At 37.8% G+C, this 17763-nt stretch overlaps 1 protein-coding gene, 1 long non-coding RNA gene and 1 pseudogene across 2 annotated transcripts; all 3 read left to right on the forward strand.

Moving 5' to 3' along the window:
* Positions 1-2212: 2212 nt before the first annotated feature.
* LOC118823017 (zinc-binding protein A33-like) lies at positions 2213-6076 on the forward strand. Its single transcript, XM_036592384.1, has 7 exons — positions 2213-2316; positions 2425-2904; positions 3241-3336; positions 3471-3701; positions 3901-3923; positions 4219-4337; positions 4718-6076. Exons 2-7 carry the CDS (start codon positions 2500-2502, stop codon positions 5290-5292), a joined length of 1449 nt encoding a protein of 482 aa, XP_036448277.1. The 5' UTR covers positions 2213-2316; positions 2425-2499; the 3' UTR covers positions 5293-6076.
* Positions 6077-7455: 1379 nt separating this feature from the next.
* Positions 7456-10334, forward strand: LOC118823062. Its single transcript, XR_005008492.1, has 4 exons — positions 7456-7700; positions 8000-8332; positions 8443-8553; positions 9978-10334. It is a non-coding gene; the product is annotated as an uncharacterized LOC118823062 (long non-coding RNA).
* A 4108-nt stretch (positions 10335-14442) lies between these two features.
* Positions 14443-17763, forward strand: LOC118822913 (annotated as a pseudogene).

Genomic DNA, 17763 nt, shown 5'->3' on the forward strand with positions numbered 1-17763 from the left:
TCTCATAACAAAATAAATTTCAGTAGTGTTCTCTTTAAAACTGAAACTTGTAAAATTATCTTGTGTATGCTTACTCTGGAGTAGGCCTGAAGAGTGGCCAGGTTTGTATTCGCACAAACATAATAGTATGCTGTGTTTAAGTTTTCTGAAGCCCACTTCACCATGTCAGCATATCAGAGTGCAGCATAGACTCTGGCAGGTCTAGTTATTACAGCCTAACTAAAAGGGAGAAACCAGTAGGTAACAGAGACATGAGGCTCCCTGAGATGTCAGCTTCCCTCCACTCCACCGTCAGCAAACCTGAATGAACGTGTGAGAGCAGCAGGACGTTAACCATAATACTCTAGGTCCACGAATCCCTAGATCTGCATCTTTTATCTAACAGGGAAAACTAATTACCAAAGGCTCGACTAAACAAGTGGGTTTTTAGCCTAGACTTAAAGACTGAAGCTGTGTCTGAGTCCCGAACACTGACTGGAAGATTATTCCAAAGCTGGGGGGCTTTGTATGAAAAGGCTCTCCCCCTAATGTAACTTTATTAATTCTAGGTACTCATAGTAAGCTAGCACTGTGTGATCTTAGTAGGCGTGATGGTTTATAGTTTGAGAGAAGTTCACTCAGGTACTGAGGGGCCATTCAGAGCTTTATAGCTTTATATATAGAATTTTGAACTCAATGTGCAATTTAACTGGCAACCAGTATAAGTTTATTAAAACTGGGCTGATATGGTCAAACTTTATGGTTCTTTTGAGGACTCTGGCTGCAGCGTTCTGGACAAACTGAAGCTTGTTAAGGCTTTTGCTGGAGGGCACTGCAGTAATCAGGCCTTGAGGAAATAAATGCATTCAAACAAGCTTTTCTGCATCCCGCAGAAACAGAGCATTTCTTAGTTTGGCAATGTTGCGAAGATGAAGGAACACTGACAGGTTTTTAACAGATGTACCTGATGCAACTGAGAAGCTATTAAGATTAAGCGTCAAATTAGACAGTTTGTTTCTAGCAGATTTTGGACCAAGAAGAAGAACCTCTGTTTTGTCTGAGTAGTGTAAAATTGTGTTTCAGATTGTTCTGAGGCCATAATGCTGTAATCCTTAACTTTATCACTCAGTAGGCTTATGACAAAATAAATTTTGCCTAAACCTTTGAGGATGGTGATCAGTGTAAAGACTGCAGCCCATAAGAAATTCCTTACAGCAGGAGTGCATAACACCTGTCCTGGAAGGCCAGTGTCCAGGACAGTTTGGTGATTTCCCTGCTCAAACAAACCTGATTCAAATCATCTGTCATTTGCCAGGTTTAGTGGGAGTGTTTGAGTAGGAGAAAGACACAAAAGCAGCTGCGGCTGGGGCTGGAGTTTTAAGAGAGGATTGTTGTTGAGTCTCAGGAAGAAGCAATGATGAACGAAGCAAAGCCTTCTGGATTTCCCTAATCTTTGCACAAAGCTGACTCTTGAATGGTAGAGTGAGCATTGCAGTGAACACTGTCTCTACCAGTTAAGATGATCTTAAAACTAAGATGCTTTTGGTGAACTGGGCCCAGAACATTTCTTTCATTCTTTGTCAGCACTGAGGAGAGAGAGACCTCTGTAGTCATGGAGGGGAACTTAAGGCAGCAGATGTGATACATGTCAACATCTCCACTGTAAAACCATCATATTTTAGTACATAATATTTGCCTATTTGTAAATGGACAGGAAGTGAAAGTGGAAGAAACCATTTCCAGGGATCCAACAATTTATAGCAATTTATAGCTGTTATGTACAGACGCCACTAATCAGCTGGAACAACAACAACAAGAGAAACAACACCACCACCACCACCACCAACAATAATAATAATAATAATAATAATAATAATAATAATAATGAGTAGCTGAAGACCACAAACAACAAGAAACATCACAAGAAATTGCAGTCAAAATTTGTGTCATTATTCAAGTAAATTTGTTCATGAAATAGGGAGGAAATATGAGCCAAAACATATTTTCAATATCAAATCAATCTTTTTCCCATAGATTACATGCTTAGTTTGTAAGACCTGGATGCTGATTGCTGAAATGAACTGAAGTGAAAGATTGTTTAGAAACTGATCACCTTGACTCATTTAAAAGCTCATTGTTTCAGGTTATTACTGAACTGCTGCCATCTAGTGTAGAAAACACACAGTTAGAATAGAGCATCTGACTGACTCCTCCTTTTCAAAGCTCCTCCTCCTCTACCTGTTGGAGGAAGTGAATCTCGTACTGTCACTCTGATCTTTCTTCATTCTGCACTCACTTCACTCAGAGACACCAATGAGGAGCTTTTAAACAGTGACTGTATGTGTTTGTTTCTTGATGTGTGATTCTGAAAGGAGCTAAAACTCACTCAGTGGGTTGAAGGGCTACGGTGGCTGATTCTCAACTGTGCTGCTCTGATCATTACAGACGTCCTAAAAGAGAAAGTGGACTTTGGACTAAAGGAGCTGTTACAGAGAAACAGCACAGCAGCAGTTGGAGGAAATGGCTGCTAGAAACCCTCTTTCAGAAGAAGACTTTTCATGTCCTGTGTGCTGTGAAATCTTCAGGGATCCTGTTGTTCTGTCGTGCAGCCACAGTGTGTGTAAAACCTGTCTGCAGAAGTTTTGGGAAACTAAGGGGTCTCGAGAATGTCCAGTTTGTAGGAGAATATCTTCTAAAGATCAACCTCTCAATAATCTTGTACTGAAGAACCTTTGTGAGTCTTTTCTAGAGAGCAGGAGTCAGAGATCTTCAGCAGGGTCTGAGGAGCTCTGCATTCTGCACAATGAGAAACTCAAACTCTTCTGTCTGGATGATCAGCAGCCTGTGTGTGTGGTGTGTCACACTTCAAAGAATCACAAAAATCATGAATTCTGTCCAGTAGATGAAGCTGTGACTGACCTTAAGGTAGGATACTTTTTTACCATCCTATTATTTTGGTGGCTAAAATGTAACTCAACCAAAATGTATGAAATCTTTCTCAGTTGAGAACCAGATTCATTTGTATGTTGAAGGTGAGGTCAGTCAGTGGGTGTGGTTTCAGGGCAAACAGCAAATGTCACAAGTGAAATATCAGTAAGAAAATTAAGATTGTCAATGTAATGTAAATGTTTAACACAGCAATATTGCTCTCCATTGGACAAAGAATGAAAAAATCTCCTGATTTTGAGGCAGAGAGCAAAACTTGCTAGTATCTCTCTCCAGCTAGTGAATACACTAATCTGAACTGTGGTTAAATTTCAGGATAAACTCATGACTGCTTTGTGGCCTCTACAGAAGAATCTGAAAGTCTTAGAGGAAGCTAAACAAGACTATGACCAAACAGCAGCTCACATTAAGGTGAAACATCATCTTGAATTGTGAAACATGTTGCTGAGGTCATGTTTCTGATGAGTGTCCACTTCTCCTGTAGGTGGTAAATGCTTGTAGATCATCTGTTAGAGTTTGTGTTTCCTAATGGTCTCTCATTCCAGACGCAGGCCCAGCACACAGAGAGGCAGATAAAGGAGGAGTTTGAGAAGCTTCACCAGTTTCTAAGAGATGAAGAAGCAGCAAGGATAGCTGCACTGAAGGAGGAAGAGGAGCAGAAGAGTCAGATGATGAGGAGGAAGATTGAGGAGATGAATGGAGAAATATCATCTCTTTCAGACACAATCAGACACATAGAGAAGGAAATGGAAGCTGAGGACATCCTGTTCTTACAGGTAAGAGAATCCTTCTAAGTTTCCAGGGCATTCTGGGTAATGTAGTTCTTACAGTCAACAATACGGCCTGTTAAACAATAACCTCCTCTGGATCAAGCAGGGAGCTTCAGCAATCAGTGTACAGTGCTGGTTTCATATGAAAAACACCTGAAAAGTCTCTTCACTTTTAACTACAATGTTCTTTCTGTTTCCCTCTCAGAACTTCAAGTCTACAGAGAAACAGTGAGTAAATATCAGACCACACATTTTATCTAATGCTAAAGTTATTATTACATTTAAATCTACAGTATATTGTATTTACTGTAAATATGAGTGTATTATAATGAAATGAAGGTGAATAAGGATTGTGTGTTAATGTTGTAGTGATGAGAACAGTAGCAGAAATATTTATTTAACAGAAACAACAGAATTATTGACTCCAGACAATAAATGTCATAAAATATTGATATTTAGTCAAATAAATTACAGGCTGTAAAGTTTCTACAGTGATATATTTCACACAATCTTCTATTTTCAGAGCTCAGCTCAAACCAAAGGATCCAGAGAAGACATCAGGAGCTCTGATCAATGTAGTGAAACACCTTTCCAACCTGAAGTTCAGAGTGTGGGAGAACATGCAGGAGATTCTCCAGTACAGTAAGTTCTGTTTCTCTTAGGGTTGATCTCTCACACACAGTCTGCTTCTGCACTGATGAGACACTGTTTATAAACTATTAGTAACATGTTATCATTGTTCTCTTTATTCAGGGTGTAAAAAGGACTCTGAAACTACAAAGTATGAATACTGTACTGTGCAGAAATATGGAGCTGAAAATATACTTTAGTGTAATATAAAAATATATTTAGTGCTGCACTGAACTGAACATCAACATTTAGTCCAGGATTAAAGTTGATCTGTGTTCTGGAATCGACCTCTAAAGCTGTTTAACTCAAAGTAAAGAAAATAGTCTGTAGAGGTAAAACATTTACAGAAATGTGAGAAAAACATGATGTTTCATTGTGTTCTCTCTCCTCAGCCCCTGTTACTCTGGACCCCAACACTGCACATCCAGACCTCCACCTGTCTGATGATCTCACTGCTGTAGAAGACAGAAACCTGAGATCATCACTTCCTGATAATCCAGAGAGATTTGATGAGTGGTGGTCTGTTCTGTGTTCTGAGGGTTTTAACTCAGGGACACACTGCTGGGACGTCCAGGTTGGAGGCAGTCATGGGTGGGAACTGGGTGTGATAACAGAGTCTGTAACAAGAAAAGGAAACTCTGTCTGGGATTCAGTGTGGAGTCTAGGTTACAGTCAAATCAATAAATTATTTGATAAATACAGAAAAAAAAGTAATAAATACTGGATTCGCTGTCCAAGAAAGTCAGCTCTCTCCCTCACACCTAAAGAGAAGCTGCAGAGGGTCAGAGTGCAGCTGGACTGGGACAGGGGGAAAGTGACCTTCACTGATCTTCTAACAAACACACACCTGCACACTATAACACACACTTTCACTGAGAGAGTTTTACCATTTCTCTGTAATCGATCTGTTTATCGTCTGAGGATCTTACCAGTGAAGACGTCAGTAACAGTGGAACAGCACAGTTAAAGTTGATGCTGCTTAGAATGCACATTTATTCAGGTAGTGAGTGTCTGAATTATGATCATAAGAATGTCATTACATTACTTTGGTTAAATATTGGGCAGATTTTGAAAATATGTCCTGATCTGATGCCAGTCGTTTAATGGGTGTCGCAGTAAGAGCAGAATAATTTGTGTGGTTTTCATTCTCAGAGTCTTTAGTGATAAAGTACATGATGTGAATTCACACTGCTGGCGTCTCTTAATACACAGAGAAATAAACAACAAGAACCAAAGAAGATGAAGCAGAAACCCAAGCAAAGCGTTTAAACACTCAGATTCTCTCCTACATGACGCTCATCAAACTAAACACTAGTTCATCATTCCGCTGCAGACAGATTTCCCAGCTGCTCCACCAGCTTGAAACTCTCAGCCAATCCCAGTCAGAGTCTGTGGAAGAGAAACAGATGGAGCCGCTCTTTAGGATTCTACTTTATTGAGGAAAGAGGCTGATTTGTCCTCCTCCAGGTTTAGATGGGATGGTCACCACTGAACAAGCCGCGCTCTTCTTCACTCTCACTCTATGTAGCTTTGTGTCCTTGGGTTGCCAGATGTTCAACACTAGAATCAATAAAACAATTTGATTCTGTTCTGTGATATTTCAATACTGCAGCTTTGCGCTGTGATTGCTGAGCGCCCCCCCCTCTTTAGTTTTGGGGGGCAATGATATGCATGTATATTGTAAGTAATGTGTTTGTACCATTCCATCCTAACATGTCTGTGTGGAAATAAAATGCTGGTTTAAAGTGTCATAGAGTGACTCCTGATATCATTACAACATTAGAAATGTTATTTGAGTGAGATTAATAGTTTACTGTGTGAAATAAACTGCATTATATTATAAACCGAATGCATGTTGTGTATTGAATATTATTCCACAGCATCATGTAAAGATCACCCAGCAGATAAAATGGAGAAGACAAACAAACAAAAACATTCTGGCTCTTTTGCATGTTGGACAAAGACATAAAAATGACTTGTTTTGGTTTTATTTTAAATAAGCTACTCCAATGTCATTGCCATGTCATGGTAGCATTAGCATTCTTGTGTGTGCAAACATAGATCGATAAAAACAAAAAAACAAACAAAATATATTGTGAATGTTAACAACTGGACCAACAATCACAACAAAGTTAAGAGTGATTTAGACTGTATCAGTGACAACATTTAACCTGCATTAACCCTTTAAATTAAAACTCATTGGGCCGGTAGGCTCAAAGTTTTATTACACACTTACACAGCCTAAGAATGGCTCAACCAGTTTGCACTGAAGTCCCAGTGGTTATGGAATAAATAGCCGTAATATGTAATATGCCTGGCATTTTTGGGAGTTAATATGAGTGAACTACCCAAAGTATAATCCAGACATGAAGTTTTATTGTTGTTCATTTATCAGCATTTCACACAAATTCTTCTAAATGTTCATGTCAGCTCAGGATGTTGGTAGTAAAGCACTGACCAATAGAATGGGATGCTCTGAAGCAGCAGCGCCCAACATAACGTGTTTTATCTGGTGTAATAATCAACTGAAGTAAACACTTTGACTGAAACAAAGCAAACAAAAACAATAATAAACAAAATCAACATTTTTCTTCAATCACAAAAGCAACTTCTCTCCTTTTCTACTTTTTGTAAACAATACAGCATTTCACTGAGCAGCCTATTTGCAGTAAGATAGTCTCAATATTTACATGTATAGTTACTGAAAGAAAAAGCAATACAGAATAAATCAAATTTCATTTAAATGATTTTTTGCATGATGTTTATGTGTAGCAGCGGAGGGACTAGGCTTGATAAGAAGTCAGTACATTCTTGCAGGAACGCATGTTCACAGTGTTCACAGATCATACACTCCAATGCATCCAGCAAAGGTGAAAATGGCTGTTGTGTAAGAAGAGTAAACATTTACAAAACTGAACAGTGTCGACACTTTATCATCTTTCTTTGGTAAACATGTAATGTTGCTCCAACCTGTTGTCAAGTGTGCGACACAGTTCACTTTATTTTTCACAAAACAGAATCTTACAAATACACTCATTTCAGCACAAACAGAGAGACACACGTGTACAATAATTGACAAAATAAACAGAAACACAAGGCTGTGAGTACACAGCCAACAGAACTGAAGGGGATATTGACATAGATGAGGACACTAATGGCTGGAACAGGGAGGTCACATGAGTGGGCAGAGCAAGGAAAACTTTGATTCATTTGAACAGTTTTCAAGGATAAACCACAACTTTAGGAGGTAGAAGACCTTAGATTAGATTTTTATTTGATCCAGTTCTGCTTTTAGCACATTTTCACATTTCTCACCTCCACCAACAATGAAGCTGCAAGTAACACTGGCACTCATCTGTGTGCTTTTCTCTAAAGGTATGGAACATGACATACAGTACAGTATGGGAAATTTTAGATGTAGTCAATTTTAGAATTGGCAATTTAGTTTTAAATGACAATTTTTATAACTTATATTTTTAAAAGTTAAAGTTTAAGGATATCAGTGAATATCTGATTACCCCTTGCTGAAGTGTTGATAAATAGGTTTCTTAAAAAACTAAGTCTTGAGGCAATAACCTAACAAATAGTGAGCAGGAGTTTGTACTGGGGGCTCACCAACTTTCTCTTCACGTAACTGGATCTGTTTTTCATGCCGGATTGTCTCTGTTCTCTAGCGCTGGCACTGAGGTGTTATCAGTGCATACCAGAGCTGTTTGGACACTGCACAGACACCCTGACTTACTGTGTCCAGATCAGTGTGACAGCAAAACCGCCGTCTTGAACGTTGGTAAGAAAGACGTCAACACAAAAGAATGAGACTCAGTCAGAAATCTCTCCACTTAACCATGGGCTGTGTTCACTAGGGGGTCAAAAACATGAAATACATTCAAAGACATGTGCAACAGCAGGGCAGTGTGTCACTGGGAGCCTAAACCTGGGACTTATGAAAATGACCTTCAACTCAAAATGCTGCAGCACTGCTCTCTGCAACACACAGAAAGTGCCAGGTAAAAGCTTTGAATACTGAAGGAGGGATGTTGCCATAAAGTGCCCTGAACTGCAGGACTGCAGAAAGTATCCTGTTTAACCTCTTCTCTTTGCTTGTTTACCTGTTCAGCTTTGCCACAAGGGTCTCCAAATGGGAAGATATGTTATGCCTGTAATGAGGATGGATGCTCAGACACCGTGAGGTGTGAGGGAGATCAAGATCGCTGCATCAGTGCCACAGGTGATCTATAACTCTAGACTGTTCTTTTATACATATTTTTAGCCTTATTCATGCACATCAAGAGGAAACCAAACTTTGGTAACACTTTCTATGAATGTCACCTTTGTAAGCATCTATAAACACATTTATAACATGTTATAATGTATTCATAAGGCATTATAAACGAGGTTATAAATATTTATAAAAAAGAATTACACTGAATTACACTTTATAGCCATGCTTATGATACATTATGAATTGTTAATATAATGCATTATAAGTAGTGTCGATAACATGTTATACTGTCAGTGCCAAAGAAGTCAGTCCCAGCTTGGAGAGCATAAAGTAAAGACAAATACCAAGCTAACGGTGGTGAACATTACCTTTCCCACATTGGGTAAAACACTGATGGCAGCACTAGTTTAAACTCTGACATTTGAAGCCTGTAATGCGCTTTATTGTGAATGTTTTAGTGTTTCAGTAAATCCTCCAGTAAATATTTCAACTTGTAGCCTCACTCTTAACACTGGAGGAGGCTTTAGTACAGTACGGTTCACTTTACTTAGAGCGGACAAATAAAACTTATGAGCTCTTATAATTTGTTATGATCAGCATTTATAATGTATTATGTTAACAATTCATAATGCATAATAAACATGGCTATAACGTATAGTGCATTTTTATAAATATTTATAGCTATGTTTATAATGTCTTATGAATGCATTATAACATGTTATGAATGTGTTTATAGATGCTTACAAAGGTGACATTCATAGAAAGTGTTACCCAAACTTTCAGTCCTGAAGAACTGCATGAGGCATTTTATTATATTTGGAGTAATTTATTACTACAGTGACTATAAACTCCTGACTGTTCTGGGGTGCAGGCAGTCGTGTGCAGAAGCCTCAGGAATCTGAATGAATGATGTGAAGCTAAATATCAGCCTAAAGCAATAATTTGTTGAAAAACACTAAATATAAGTGAACAAAGATTGAAATGCATTGTGACATTGCGATTTCATGTGTGTCAGTGTTTGGTTTAAATATTCCAAACTTCTCCTTGGAAAAGACGAGCATTTACAGTCACCATCCAATTGGGCTTCTCACAGTTATTACTTAATGATTTGAGCTTGTCACAATAATTTTTTTTCCTCAATATCTTTACACTTTTACACAATTTCTTCCCTCAGTTTTTTTGCTTTTAGTGGTTTTACAGAGACACACTCACTGCTGGAATAAATAAGTTGAACGTTTTTCTTGGGTGACTAATACTTTTGCATGGTATTGTAAGTGCTTTTAGGATCTTTTATGAGACAAGAAGACATTGAGGATTTTGATAATTGTGATAATTTTAATTTTTGCCTTTTATTCATTTTAATGTATATATTGAGCTAACTTGCCTTTCTCTCTCGCTCGCTCTCTCTCCCTCTCTCTCGACATTCAAAGTTAACTCTGGTGGTGTTAAAATGACTATGAGAGGATGTGTGAGCAGAAGTCTCTGTGCTGAGGATACATCGAACATAGAGGAAGCTGGAATCACTGGAGACGTGAGCTGCTGTGAGGGGAACCTGTGTAACAGCGCTGCAGATGTTAAGACGAGTCTCCTCATTGTGCTGGTCTCTCTGCTCTCCTCCATACTATTCTTCTGAACTCTGTTGTGCTGAGGAACAAATTAATTTTTTTTTATTTCTATTTTTCAAGACGATCAGAGTTATGTATTACAAGGTGACCAACTGCACAGTCTGAATGTTTATAATCATTTTTTTCTTACTGAAATTAGTTGAATAAACAGTATGAAGACTATTAGTGGTCCAGTCTATTTTCATACAGATATACCCCTAACACGCACAAATTATTATTATTATTATTATTATTATTACAAAGTGCTACACAGATTAAAAACAAAACAGAAAGAAAAAAAACTGAAATAAAGACAACACACCCAAGCAAAATACTAAATACAGAGTAGAAAAAAAAATTCTACGGAGCTCCTCTTTATACTCCGCTCCAGTAACTCTGCCCTCCTTCAACCCTGCCGTGCTCCCAAAACCAACTCCGTGGGTATCCTCATGGCCGAACACAAGGAGAGCCAGAGTGAACCTGGACAGCATTTACACAGCAAAATGACAAGCCAGCAGGACCGAACTTGACTCAAAGTTGTGACCCTGGTCACTGTGGAACTCCCCTGGCATGCCAAACTGGCAGAAGAACCTCTCTACCAGCTATTCTATTTTGCTCACCCCAAAGTGCCTCATACTAGCTGCCCCATGCACCCACTCAGCACAGTGTTATGCAGGCTGCGTGGCACCGCAACTGCCCGACAAACTTACCAGGCACTGGTTCCTCCCACTCAAAAAAAGTAGCCCTTCATGTAAACTGAGCCTGTCCCAATTCACTTGAAGTGCCTTGGTGGTGGGCTCCTGTGGTCTGACATCTGTCCATTCCAGTGTCCAACTGCACACCCAGGAGAGTTCAATATCTTCCTCCTGGGCATAACAGAACTCCTCAGGGCTTATGACATCAAGTCCGGTGCTGTCTCTCCCTGACGTCAGCCGACGGTTGGAACGTGATGTCTTTTTACTGATGTCTGTGCGAGGCCCTTACAGTGGTTGTTCACCAAGGTAATTTTAGGTCAGTTTGACGTCTTATTTATGTCATTTTAACATTGGGTTTTCACGTAAAGGCATGATGTAATGCTGGGAAAAACACCATATTTTCTTTAGTCATTTGTGTATGTGTATTTAATGTTTCACACCACAGATAAGTCTGTGTTCACAAGATCACATGTCTATGTCTAAACAAAAAGAACGTAATATATAAGTCTGATAACAGTTACAGATGAGTTATAGCTTGTGTATCCAGTGACAACCAGCTAATATTAATAAGTTTGAAGATGCTCTGAAAAGCAGTACAAATATACAAATATATGCAATGTGAGACTAAAGTAGAATTTAACTGCATTTATTTAGTACTTTGGGCCTTTTTTAAAAATTACATTACTTTCAGTTGCAAAGTCGAATGAATGAAACATGTTTTGATTAATATCTATTTATATTTAATTCAACGAATATGACAAATCACATTGTTTTAGATTTTAGACTTTATACATTTAAATCAATTTCTAAAATACACTGAACAGCCATAGTATTAAAACCAATCTGCTAAAATGGCTAAAGTTGTCCTCCAAGTGCCACCAAAACAGCCCCAAACCACCAAACTCTACAAGACCTCTCTCTCTCTCTCTCTCTCTCTCTCTCTCTCTCATACACACACACTCACACACAATATTCATCATTTGAGCCTTCCTCCTCCACCACGTCTATCTGGGGCGTATTTGAGAATTTTAGCCACTACTTGGATGACATGAGACGTTGGAATTTGTGAACATTTTTTGTAATAAAGATTATTATTTTTGTTACAGAATAACACTTACCATGGATTACAGCATAGAGCCTAGTGGCCCTGAATGCCCTTATTCCCTTTATATTGAATTGGGGCATCAGTTCATTGGTCATCAGCCACTAAAAGATAACACTAAGCACACAATATTAAACAGTAATAGTTTCTGATCCTAGATCGGCTACTTAGAGTTAATGTTGTCATGATACTGAAAATTTCAACCTCGATATAATACTTTGAAATACATTGAAATTTGATACCATTTTTGATACCAAAGGCAAATAAAATTGAGTGTGATTATTTTTTAGATAAACATATTCAAATAAACATAAGATTTCTCTTGTAAATCACTGTTCTAAAGTGAGGCTCATGCACAAGCAGTGCAGACATAGATGCATAAGAGACAAATAGGAATACAGCTGTTGTGTCAACAGCCAAATTCTTTATTTTTAATGAACACCTGGAGCCTTCAGTTGTCAACACAAATAAATTCCATTATTGTCTGCTTTAAGGTAACTTCAAGTTAGCTTAGCTGTCATTAGCACTTATGGCTCTTAGCACTTACGGCTCTTAGCCATAAGGAATAGGACCAGGAATAGGATAATAAACACGTATCAGGATGATAGTTTATTGAGGCATCGTGTTAAATGTTCCAGTGACATTGAAAACGGGAGAATTACCAACCTCTTGGAACTCTCTGTACAGGTCAGCACACTGGTAATGCTGGTAACATGTTCTGATAAAGACATTTAGACTATCAAACTATCCTACCTGTAGTTTCAATAGGAGGCTAAAGTTGTCTTTATTCACCAGCTTCTTGTTCGGATTTTCCCATTCCACCTTAAATGCAGCAACTTGAGGTGCCAGAATTTATCTGCTGCACCATTTAATGTGGAACAGGAAAATTCAAACAAGAAGCTGGTGAAAAAGAAGCTGACTTCACCTTCATAGTTGTAATGTTGACAAGGTGATTTAGGCTATCAAAAAATCCTACCTAGAGTTTTATACACAGAGCTACCTGTAAATATGGCAGCATATTCCAGACTTTATTCAAATTCAGATCACAAAAATACTAATTCAGTTGTGTTTTTACAATTGCATTTCCTTTAGAAGAAGTGAAAGTCTAAACTTCAGCGGTTCTTGAGTGAGAATGCTTGTTTACAATACAGAGCTAGCTTTAGCAACTGCTGCTAGTTCTGTCCAAATTGGTTTTTGTGTGGAAGTGATTCTTGACCGACTAAGAGAGCTTGTGACTGTTATGAGCACCCGTGTTAATGATACTGTGAACAGAGGCTCCAGGACCAGGAACACTGGTCCTGGATTAACACTGTAATTACATACATTCAAAAGTTACTAAAGTTACTAAAAAAAAACACTACCACCAGAATTCAACTGAGGCTAAAGCTACCAATATGAGAGCTGTAGTGTTGTGTAGAGAGCACATTATTCAGACTCTTATCACAGTTTGACACATGTTCACATTGTCAGTATAAGAGGTGCTGGTTGCACTTGATTAAGTACAACTTGTTTTGGAGCAAATTGGTCAACTGTTCTAAAGTTATTGGAATTAATTTTCATATACCTGTAACAGGAGTTTAACAGAAGTTATTGAAATTAGTTCACAAAAACTTATCAGCACAGTCCAGTAAAGGTTAACGTTACCAGTACAAGAGGCGCATCTTGTAGGTTGCACTTAATTAAGTTCATCTTGTTTTGGAGCAACATAAAGGAAAACCGAACTGAACTAGAAACTAAACCTACAAGAAACTCATAGTGATATCTCATATCAGACTTGGTATCAGCGAGTACTAAAAATGTGTACTCGTACTCTGAAAAAAATGGTATCGATGCATCCCTGGTTACGTGATCAGATGTTTTTGACAACTATTTAAATTTTTTTAAATTGCTTAAAGCTATCATTTCTTTGACATTCAAAAAAATACATTAAAGACATTGCAACCTACATTTAATGACTAAAGTTAACAGTGTTAAAACCTGCAGAACAAAACAATTATAAACAATCTTTAGAGAAACTCATGTCAACCAGTGATAACACCACTGACTAAAATGGAACACAGACTAGTATTATTTCAATATTATCTAAGCATAATTTTGAAGCTCCCTTTTTATGTATTAAAATAAGGAAAGTTTGGTAAATATAGGAGCATGCACTTAAAACTTTGTTTACAGTGAATTATACATTAACCACTTTAATATGAGAGCTCCTTATTTCAGGTTGTTAATGACTGCTGCCTTCTAGTGTAGAAAACATACAGTTAGAATTGAGCATCTGACTGACTCCTCCTTTTTTAAAGCTTCTCCTCCTCTACACCTCCTCTATCTGCTGGAGGGAGTAAATTTCATATTGTCACTCTGATCTTTCTTCATTCTACATTCACTTCACTCAGAGGCACCAATGAGGAGCTTTTAAACAGTGACTGTTTGTGTTTGTTTCTTGATGTGTGATTCTGAAAGGAGCTAAATCTCACTCAGTGGGTTGAAGGGCTACGTGAAAAACTGTGCTGCTCTGATCATTACAGACGTCCTAAAAGAGAAAGTGGAGTTTGGACTAAAGGAGCCATTACAGAGGAACAGCACAGCAGCAGTTGGAGGAAATGGCTGCTAGAAACCCTCTTTCAGAAGAAGACTTTTCCTGTCCTGTGTGCTGTGACATCTTCAGGGATCCTGTTGTTCTGTCATGTAGCCACAGTGTGTGTAAAACCTGCCTGCAGAAGTTCTGGGAAACTAAGGGGTCTCGAGAATGTCCAGTTTGTAGGAGAATATCCTCTAAAGACCAACCTCTCAATAATCTTGCACTGAAGAACCTTTGTGAGTCTCTTCTAGAGAGCAGGAGTCAGAGATCTTCAGCAGGGTCTGAGGAGCTCTGCATTCTGCACAATGAGAAACTCAAACTCTTCTGTCTGGATGATCAGCAGCCTGTGTGTGTGGAGTGTCAGACTTCAAAGAAAGACAAAAATCATGAGTTCTGTCCAACAGATGAAGCTGTGACTGACCTTAAGGTAGGAAATCTGTTGTATTATGTTGATATCTAAAATATGATTGAAGTGAAATGTATAAAATCTTTATCAGTTAACCTCATACGTATGTTGAAGGTTAATCATATCAGTATATGTGGTTTCAGGGCAGAAATTACTGATGATTTACAAGCCTAGAATAATTAAGCCATAAACAGGAGTCGTTACAAGTGTTACAGAAATCTGTTGTTGAATTAACTGAGCTGTAAAGCTTCTCAGCAATTGCACCTTCTGAAACCACATTAATATGTTGAGTTCAAATATTTCAAATTGAAGAGAATGCATTTAGCTAAACTGTTTTTTTAATTTTAGAACAAAATCAAGTCTGCTTTGGAGCCTCTACGGAAGAACCTGAAAGTCTTAGAGGAAGCTAAACAAGACGATGACCAAACAGCAGCTCACATTAAGGTGAAACATCATCTTGAATTGTGAAACATGTTTCTGAGGTCATGTTTCTGATGAGTGTCCACTTCTCCTGTAGGTGGTAAATGCTTGTAGATCATCTGTTAGAGTTTGTGTTTCCTAATGGTCTCTCATTCCAGACGCAGGCCCAGCACACAGAGAGGCAGATAAAGGAGGAGTTTGAGAAGCTTCACCAGTTTCTAAGAGATGAAGAAACAGCAAGGATAGCTGCACTGAAGGAGGAAGAGGAGCAGAAGAGTCAGATGATGAGGAGGAAGATTGAGGAGTTGAATGGAGAAATATCATCTCTTTCAGACACAATCAGACAAATAGAGAAGGAAATGGAAGCTGAGGACGTTCTGTTCTTACAGGTAAGACTAACTTTACTCTCTCTCTCTCTCTCTCTCTCTCTCTCTCTCTCTCTCTCTCTCACTCTCTCTCTCACTTACATTCTTCTCTTCAATACTGTGGGATTGTCAGCGTTTGCTGTGTTTAAACAGTGCGGTCGAGAGACATTATTTTTTCCCAAAATTTCATATGAACTATACCTGAAAAGTCTCATAATTTTATCATTATTTCTCCTCTCAGAACTTCAAGTCTACAGAGAAACAGTGAGTAAATGTCAGATCACACATTTTATTTAATGTTAAAGTCATTATTACATTTAAATCTACAGTATATTATATTTATTGTAAATATGAGTGTATTATAATGAAATGAAGGTGAATAAGGATTGTGTGTTAATGTTGTAGTGATGAGAACAGTAGCAGAAATATTTATTTAACACAAACAACAGAATTATTGACTCGAGACAATAAATGTCATAAAATATTGATATTTAGTCAAATAAATTACAGACTGTAAAGTTTCTACAGTGATATATTTCACACAATCTTCTATTTTCAGAGCTCAGCTCAAACCAAAGGATCCAGAGAAGACATCAGGAGCTCTGATCAATGTAGTGAAACACCTTTCCAACCTGAAGTTCAGAGTGTGGGAGAACTTACAGGAGATTCTCCAGTACAGTAAGTTCTGTTTCTCTTAGGGTTGATCTCTCACACACAGTCTGCTTCTGCACTAATGACACACTGTTTATAAACTATTAGTAACATGTTATCATGTTCTTTTTATTCAGGGTGTAAAAAGGACACTGAAACTGTACTTAAGTGAAAGTATGAATACTGTACTGTGCAGAAATCTCACTCAGATAAAATGTGAAGAGTGGAGACAAAAATATACTTTAGTGAAAGAAAGAAGAATCAATGTTTAGACACAAATAAATCAATTTAAAAAGCTGATGGGTTTTTTTTTACATTTAAGAATAAATTTTATATCAATTCATTTCTATTTTTTGAAAACGTTAAAATGACCAAAAAGAAACAATTAATCATGTAATTCTTGTGAATATATTAACTACATAGTGATATAAGGTGAAGTCACTTTTTATTATTATTATTATTACTATTATTATTATTACAATTTCAACAAAAAAGTAGCATTTAATATCCCTCCCATGTTTATCCCATTGAGTGTTTTCGATTTTTGCCCATGACAGAACAGATCATGTGAGGATGTACAAACTCATCTTTAGCTCTAAATGTTTCCTAATTCTCGCTAACAATCACTAGAGCTAGCATGTAATGCTAATTTTAGCTAGCCAGTAAATAACTTTATGAATTTAAGTAAATTATTTTTTTTGGGTTAATATGCTAAAGGCGGCTTTTTGTCCTCGGTCTGGGGGACATCTAAGTTTGCATTTCTACTTTATAAGAATTTCCAGCAAAAATCAAATTGTTGTTTTCTGTATAATAAATGTTTCCTTAATAATGTATTTTGTATCTACTTTTTTTGTACAATGTATAGATCATATATCATATAAGCATATAGATAACATACAGATCATTCAAAATATCATTCAAGAATCAGTATGAAAGTCAGTGTATGTGAACTGAACATCAACATTTAGTCCAGGATTAAAGTTGATCTGTATTCTGGAATCGACCTCTAAAGCTGTTTTACTCAAAGTAAAGAAAACAGTCTGTAGAGGTAAAACATTTACAGAAATGAGAGAAAAACATGATGTTTCATTGTGTTCTCTCTCCTCAGCCCCTGTTACTCTGGACCCCAACACTGCACATCCAGACCTCCACCTGTCTGATGATCTCACTGCTGTAGAAAACAGGAAACAGAGATCAACACTTCCTGAAAATCCAGAGAGATTTGATCATTACACATGTGTTCTGTGTTCTGAGGGTTTTAACTCAGGGACACACTGCTGGGACGTCCAGGTTGAAGAAAGTGATGGCTGGTAAATGGGTGTGACACCAGAGTCTGGAACAAGAAAAGGAGACTGTTTCTGGGATTCAGTGTGGGGTCTGTGTTATGTCTGTGAATAG

The sequence above is a fragment of the Colossoma macropomum genome, unplaced genomic scaffold, assembly GCF_904425465.1.
Source record: "Colossoma macropomum unplaced genomic scaffold, Colossoma_macropomum, whole genome shotgun sequence".
NCBI classification, from domain to species: Eukaryota; Metazoa; Chordata; class Actinopteri; order Characiformes; family Serrasalmidae; genus Colossoma; species Colossoma macropomum.

Coding starts and splice junctions, on each gene's coding strand:
- LOC118823017 (XM_036592384.1), top strand. CDS start 2,500: ATGGCTGCTAGAAACCCTCTTTCAGAAGAAGACTTTTCATGTCCTGTG. Junction 3,702..3,900: donor AGGACATCCTGTTCTTACAG/GTAAGAGAATCC, acceptor TTTCCCTCTCAG/AACTTCAAGTCTACAGAGAA. Junction 3,924..4,218: donor TTCAAGTCTACAGAGAAACA/GTGAGTAAATAT, acceptor TTCTATTTTCAG/AGCTCAGCTCAAACCAAAGG.